The 7500-nt window shown below is 43.7% G+C and overlaps 2 protein-coding genes and 1 non-coding gene across 7 annotated transcripts in view; 1 reads left to right on the top strand and 2 right to left on the bottom strand.

Annotated features, from left to right (window-relative positions):
- Positions 1–4965, bottom strand: part of LOC113828253 (alpha-(1,3)-fucosyltransferase C) — a 35082-nt gene extending 30117 nt beyond the window's left edge. Inside the window, exons 1-2 of the mRNA XM_070129114.1 lie at positions 4828–4965; positions 3928–4091 (exon numbers count right to left, since the gene is read on the bottom strand). Of these exons, the coding sequence (XP_069985215.1) occupies positions 3928–4091; positions 4828–4848 (185 nt within the window). The 5' untranslated portion in view covers positions 4849–4965. The remainder of the gene's footprint in view (positions 1–3927; positions 4092–4827) is intronic.
- Positions 1–7500, top strand: part of LOC113820869 (deoxynucleoside triphosphate triphosphohydrolase SAMHD1) — a 69266-nt gene that overhangs the window by 61717 nt on the left and 49 nt on the right. For 4 of the 5 annotated variants that reach the window (XM_070129112.1, XM_070129107.1, XM_070129108.1 and 1 more), the window contains one exon: positions 5749–7500. This exon is cut by the window's right edge and continues 49 nt beyond it. In XM_070129112.1, the coding sequence (XP_069985213.1) occupies positions 5749–5765 (17 nt within the window). In that variant the 3' untranslated portion in view covers positions 5766–7500. Of the gene's footprint in view, positions 1–3920; positions 3942–5748 lie in introns of those variants that run through there. The other variant, XM_070129110.1, reaches the window with a different exon arrangement.
- Positions 5390–6661, bottom strand: LOC113828252 (uncharacterized). The gene is made up of 3 exons (XR_011399015.1): positions 6573–6661; positions 5760–5988; positions 5390–5526 (listed from the first exon to the last, which is right to left on the bottom strand). It is a non-coding gene; the product is annotated as an uncharacterized protein (transcript).

Below are 7500 nucleotides of genomic sequence, written 5' to 3'. Positions count from 1 at the left end.
AGGTAATATAGAAAATTACCATGACTACCAAGGTATGTAAAGCTCTGTGTGACTTCAATGTCCTCGCCGCAAGCACGTACCGACTGAACAGTTTCTAGTATGTCCCCAAAGTCCTGGATCTTGATCTTGGTCCAAGAGACCTCTAGACCCAAGGGCTTCGCTTCATTACTAAATGCATCGAGAGCCACCACTAAAGATTCCAAAGACTCAGATAGAATGGCAACATCATCAGCAAAGTCAAGTTCGGTAATCTTGATATTGCTAAGAGTTGCTCCACAATGACTTTGAACAGTAGTTCTGCCCATTATCCAGTCCATGGAAGTGTTGAAAAACGTTGGTGCAAGGACACAGCCTTGCCTCACTCCTAAACTAACAGGAAAGAAGCTTGACAGGCCCCCACCACACTTTACAGCACTTTCAGTACCAGTATACAGACGCTATTAGTCCAATAATCCGTGTTGGAATTCCTCTCAGTCTCAAGATCTCCCAGAGTGATTCCCGATGCACCGTATCGAATGCCTTCTTGAGGTCGATGTAGGCTGCAAGCAATCCATGCCCGAACTCGCGACGACGCTCTATAATGACTCGAAGTGCTAGGATACGGTCTATTTGTGGACTTACCAGGAGTGAATCCAGATTGCTCCAGTCTCTGATGCCTCAGTAGGTAGTCTCTGATACGTCTCAGAAGGATGTGGACAAGAACCTTGCCTGGTATACTGAGCAGTATGATGCCTCGGTGGTTGCTGCAGTCCCATCGGTCCCCCTTCCCCTTCCAGAGAGAGATGACCACACCCCTCAACAGGTCAGAGGGAACGGTACCTGACCGCCAGATGGCAGCCAGGACAACATGCAACCCCCACGCCATAGGTTCACCACCAGCCTTTAACAGTTCAGCTGGGATGCCGCATATACCAGCTGCTTTACCACTCTTCAGTTAGGGAGGGGCATCCTCACTGATGGGTGGGTCCGGTAACGGAATCTAGGCACTACCCACATCCAAGTTAACTGTTGGTGGGTCAACCTGGTACAACTGCTCAAAACACTCAGCCCAGCGTTCCCGCACCGCAACAGGATCTGAGATAATCTGACCACTTACTGAGCGAACTGCTGTCACCTGTGAAGAGGGCTTGGAGTTCAGCTTTCTCAGGGCTTAGTATGCAGGATGAAGGTCATTTACTAAGAAATGGCAATCTACTTCCTAAGCAAGATTCCTAATAAACTGTTCCTTGTCCCTTCTTAACAAAGACAGAGTTCTGCGCACCTGGGAACAGTGCAAATCCCGATCCCCTGTCAGACAGGCCACACGACAAGCATCTGTGGTATCCAGTGTCTCCTGTGAGATGAAATTTCGCCTTCCTCTCGGGCGTTCACCAATCGTCTCTTGAGCTGCATCAAGCGTTTCACGTTTGAAGGTGTCTCACAGAAGTACAGTCCATCAAATTTTCAAGCACTGTGAAACGACCAGAGACTGCCTCAGCAAACCCCTGGACACATTCCTCCTCCCTCAGCCTGTCCAAGTGAAACACCCTGGGGTGATCATTGGTCTGCTGGGGGGTTTTGAAATGGACTCGGAGGGTAGCCACAACCAATCTATGGTCAGCACCACAGAACTTGGCACTCTTATACACCCTGCAATTCTGGAGGATCCTCCGAGTGCTAACGAGTATGTGGTCGATCTCCTTGGCTGCATTACCCGCATCGCTGTACCATGTCCAGCAATGTGGGTCTGGGCACTGGTACCAGGAGCCAGAAATCCTCAATTTCTGGGACCTAGCAAAGTCCCGGATAAGGAGGCTATTCTCGCTGCCGGTATCAGTTTTCGAACCATGGGGACCGACAAACATCTCATAGCCAGCTCGATCACAGCCAGATACTGCATTGAAGTCACCCAGGACAACATAAATATCTCGCCGGGGGCACCTGTCTGACACAGACTCCAGTTTGGCATAGAAAATCTCTTTCACATCAAGTTTACAAACATCGGTAGGAGCATACACAACAATAAGACATGAAGCCAAATGCTAGCTTCAGTCTCATTACCATTATACGCTCATCGACTGGAGTAACCTCTACCACCAAGGGCTGGAGTTTGCTGGAGATGGCCATGGCTACTCCCTGTAGATGGTGACCGTAACTGCGGCCTGACCAGTAGTAAGTGTAGCTGCCTACAGTGATCGTTCTACTGCCAGGTCTTCTCACCTCTGAGAGAACAGCTACCTCCACCCTCAGCCTCCCCAGTTCCCTCAACAGCAGAAGCAACCGATCATCCTGACACAAAGAATGGACGTTCCAAGCCCCCACCCTGAGGTTTAGCCTCAGGTAGTCGCTCCGGGTGGACGCCACCTCTGCCACCCCCGCCGACACTGCTCCACATATAAGGGAACGGCAGGCTGTGGAACCCATCATCCACCTGTGGGGCTCTTGAAGGCTTTCTCTTGTAAGCTTCACTCCGGGCTGGCGTCTACCAGAACGCAGGCGGGACGAGTAGTTCTTGCTCCCGTCCTGCGTCCCGGAAGTCGCCCTCCCAGCGGGATCCACAGCCCGCCTCTCTTGCTGGGTGGGAGGAGCAGTTCCCTTCCTCCCAGCATTACCATAAATATTGAACACTGCCGATGTTTTTTCTTTTATTTTTTTGGGGGGGGAGGAGGACTGGCAATGCCAACCTCCCCCGAGCCTCCCATTAACCCTAGGGGATCTAGGAGCAGGAGCTGGTACAAGGCCAAGGCATGTCCACACGCCAGTGGCCACGAGGAGGCATTGCAGGGAGTCTCGATGATGGAGAGGCTATGCACTGGCAGGGGAGGCTTATGCAGTGCTGCTCCCTCTTTCGTACTAGGCTAGCCAGCGGTGGCAGCTGTAAGCGAGAAGGCATGCAAAGCTCTTAACACTAACTAGACTACCACACCATCGCTTCACACCACCCTGCGCATGAAGCACCCACCCATACATACATACTTACATACATACATATATATATATATATATATATATATATATATATATATATATATATATATATATATATATATGCTCACACACACACACACACGCACACATGCACATACACACACACACACACACACACACACACACACACACACACATATATATATATACACACATATATGTATGTATGTATATATACATATGTGTGTGTGTGTGTGTATCTTAGACGGCTTTTGATGCCTTATGGCGGGTTGTGCTGTGTTATAGATATACAATATTAATAAGAATATGCATGAAAATAACCGAGGTAGGAAGAATGCATCTGACAACTCGATAAATGTTTAACACAAGCTTGATGTGTATATATATATACATATATATATATATATATATATATATATATATATATATATATATATATATATATATATATATATATATATGTATGTATATGTATATGTATATATATATATATATATATATATATATATATATATATATATATATAGGCACACACACATATATTTATGTATATGTATATATTTCATATATATGTATATATATATATATATATATATATATATATATATATATATATATATATATATATATATATATATATATATATATATATGTATATATATACATACATATATATATATATATATATATATATATATATATATATATATATATATATATACATATATATGAAATATATACATATACATAAATATATGTGTGTGTGTGTGTGCCTATATATATATATATATATATATATATATATATATATATATATATATATATATATATATATATATATACACATATATTTATGTATGTATATACACATATATACACATGTCGGCCTCGAAGGGTTACCGTTAGAATTATAACGGTGAAAGATGAGCTCCCGCTGCATCCTTGCCCTTCCTCGCATGCCCCACGTATTCACCCATTTGTTCGTAATGCAGTACTAACGTGTCGGCGCCTCCACGGAGAACAGCACCCAGAGCTGGCTCGGCGACCTGGCGCGCGGCAGGCGACGCACGGTCGGCCTGATCACTACGGCGTCGGCCTCTCGGAGGAATGCCTCGTCGTACACCACACGGCACGGCGCGCCCCCGCACTCGCCCCTCTCCTGCCTGGAAAGCGAAGACGGTGGCCAGAGGAAAGGGGTGAAGCCGCTTGGAAGAGGAAGACAAGGGGAACAGACACGCCAATGCGGTGATCTCGAGGCTATATTTATTCCCATTTCGTCTTTTACAACATTTAGTTCTCTCCTCCTGCCTTGCTTTCTAAATATCATCGCTGGTACATCTTTAGCCTAGAGCACAGACCTTTTAAAATTTAGACCTGAATGCATATAACATGCAGATAAACATCAAAATCGTAAGCATTTAAATTATAGAAATTACACTGTCACTGACAAGTCTATTTAGGACAACACCTGCTTGAATTCATTTGTATAATTTTACTTACATATCTTTACGATGCCATGGAATCGTCACGTTATTAATACTATGAATTTTGGAGCATGTGCTACAGTTGCATTGACTCTAAATCCAAATTTTGCAATATTCACTTCATTGAAGGACATTTTTAGACGTTTATAAAACATTGCATTGGCTGTACATGTTCTCTATCTAGTGTTTATCAAGTACATGTTCTCAATTTAGTGTTTATAAGCATGTACTCCCGAAGACAATAAGGTCTTATAAGGAATAGAGAAAATAGATTGAAATCAAATGAGGAAGAACTTCCATGAAGTGGATGTGAAATCAGTTTTATCCTGTGCGGCACAGTGTCTCATACGTGCATTTGCTAGGATATTTAAAATCATAAAAACACCTATAGAGCTCGTACGTGTTCTTTACAGACCTGGAAAATATGTATCGCCATTCCGAGAGACTCTTCCTAAATTTCTTCCACAGTAAAATGATCTTTTCCGGCTTTTCGCTCTCGTCTTTGCTTCTGCTGTTGGTGACGTCATCGTTCTTTATGACATCCCCAGAGGCAAGTAACTTTTCGCCAATGACGTCACGCGGCATATCTAGTATTTCTCTTGTGACGTTGAAAGGCGTCGTTGGCTTTTCTCTGGCGACGCTGTAGGGTGTCTTTAATATTAAGCCAGTGACAGTATAAGGTATATCTGGATTTACACCTGCGACGCCATGGGGTGTATTAGGCTTCTTATATGCACTGTAATAGGGCATATCTATCTTTTTAACACTGACGTCATGGGCCGTCTCTAACTTTTTGCTTGTGACGTCATAGGACGTCTCTAGCTTTTTGATTGTGACGTCATAGGGCGTCTCTAGCTTTTTGATTGTGACGTCATAGGGCGTCTCTGGCTTTTTGCTTGTGACGTCATAGGGCGTCTCTGGCTTTTTGCTTGTGACGTCATATGGCGTCTCTGGCTTTTTGCTTGTGACGTCATAGGGCGTCTCTGGCTTTTTGCTTGTGACGTCATATGCCGTCTCTGGCTTTTTGCTTGCGATGTCATAGGGTATCTCTACGGTTTTACCTGTGGCACTAGACGGTATTTGTAACATTTCACTTGTCTCCTGGAGTGGCTCTCTGAAATAAATCTCAAGATGAAACCAAGATATACTATCATGTTGCCATTTTGGTAATCACTCCCCCCCACACCACCAACAACAAAGAAAAAGAAAGAAATACACTGTGTATATGTACACTCATACATACAGACATGCACACACAAACACACACACACACACACACACACATATATATATACCGCATAATTTCGTCTGATACCAAAATTTAGATCCATTCCAGCATTACAGCACCTGTGACGCCGTAGACGGTAGACGTACTGGAACTTGAGAGAAACCCAGAAAGGAAGAAGAAGAAGAACAAGGAGACACGTGAGGAATCCTCGCCTCCTTCCAGCACGGAAAACCGCTCGAAAGACAGTCGATGTAGCCGAAGCCCCCGCCATGGCCGCCGCTACGCCTTTCGGACACTGGCTGAGGACGCGTAGAGGTGCTGGTGCAAGACGAAGAGGCGGGGACCGTTCTGTAGATGGTGAATTCGATATCCAGGGACTATAGCAAATTCATTATTGTTTTTATTAAGTAATTTCATAGGTTCGTCAGTCTGCTCTCTCTTTTTTTCTCTTCTCTCTCTCTCTCTCTCTCCTTCTTTGTTTTTATCTGCCTGTCCCCCCACCCTCTCTTTCTTTCTCTTCTCTCTCTCTCTCTCTCTCTCTCTCTCTCTCTCTCTCTCTCTCTCTCTCTCTCTCTCTCTCTCTCTCTCTCTCTCTCTCTCTCATCTCTCTCTTCCATTTCTCCGTTATTCTGCTTGTCTGCCTGTTTCTCTCTATGTGTCTTGAATTTTGTCTGTCAGTCAGACAATCTGTCTGCCTGTCTCTCTCGCTCTCTCTCCTCCTCTTCCTCTTCCTCCTTTGACTCTCTCTCTCTTTCTCTCTCTCGCTCGCTCGCTCGGTCTCTCTTTCTCTCTCTCTCCTCCTCCTCTGCCTTTCTTTCTCTCTCTCTCTCTCTCTCTCTCTCTCTCTCTCTCTCTCTCTCTCTCTCTCTCTCTCTCTCTCTCTCTCTCTCTCTCTCTCTCTCTCTCTGAAATTGCAACAAAACTGAACTCACAGGACTAGTTCGAGGATGCCTGTATGACGAAGGGAGCGTGAGAGTCGTTCCTCTCCTTGGCACTGTCTTCAAAGACTAACTAGGGTTTTTATGGTACAGTTTTGCGAGGAAATGGATGGCAAGATTCACACTTGATGCTATGCATATAACATGAGTTGCTCATTAGGGAAATATGTTCAACAACATTAAGCCACACTAGAATCTTGAAGTATTCCAGATATATTAGAGGTTACTTAAATAACATCTATGTCTGGGTTTTTCTGTTACTGCTCCTTTCTTTGTTACGTGACTAATTCGGTAATACATTAAAAAGAAACTTGCCACATAACATATGCCAATAAACCTGCAGACTAGTTTTTAAAGGTGTTGCACCGTCATCCTATGCATGACTTAAATCATTCATGTTGATGACGAACATCTGTGAATAAATAGATTTGAAGCTGAAATTAGCATGTTATACCGAAAAAAATTATATTCACTACATGGAGGATATACCCTCTAATACCCTCGACAATTTATGATTTAAGTACCTCCTGCAATATTTTATGTCACTGCTGGAGCATAAGCGATTCCATTTCATCGTGTGCAGAAGAGAAGCACATCGAAGTAACATCAATTCACAACTCCTTTCCAAATGCGAAACAGAGCCGACCGATGATATGATGTTAATTCCCGGCGCCTTTGATAGGTCTGTGACAGTGGTTCTCAAGCTAGGGGTAATCAAGCCGATTCTGAGACTTAACACTTAGGCACTTTCTAAAAATAGTGGTTCGTCGCAGTAATGCAAGGTGCATTGTCCTCTGCAGATCCTCACACTGATACTTTGGCAATGACAAAAAATGCCATGTTTCCTATCGATAACACAATGGTAATCTTTATATCCTATAAATCTATTATGCAATAACAGTCTAACTATGTCTTTTATTTT

Source organism: Penaeus vannamei, chromosome 13 (genome assembly GCF_042767895.1).
Source record: "Penaeus vannamei isolate JL-2024 chromosome 13, ASM4276789v1, whole genome shotgun sequence".
Taxonomy (NCBI): Eukaryota; Metazoa; Arthropoda; class Malacostraca; order Decapoda; family Penaeidae; genus Penaeus; species Penaeus vannamei.
Note: the sequence above shows the minus strand (reverse complement) of the source record. Positions and strands in the feature narration are given on the sequence as shown.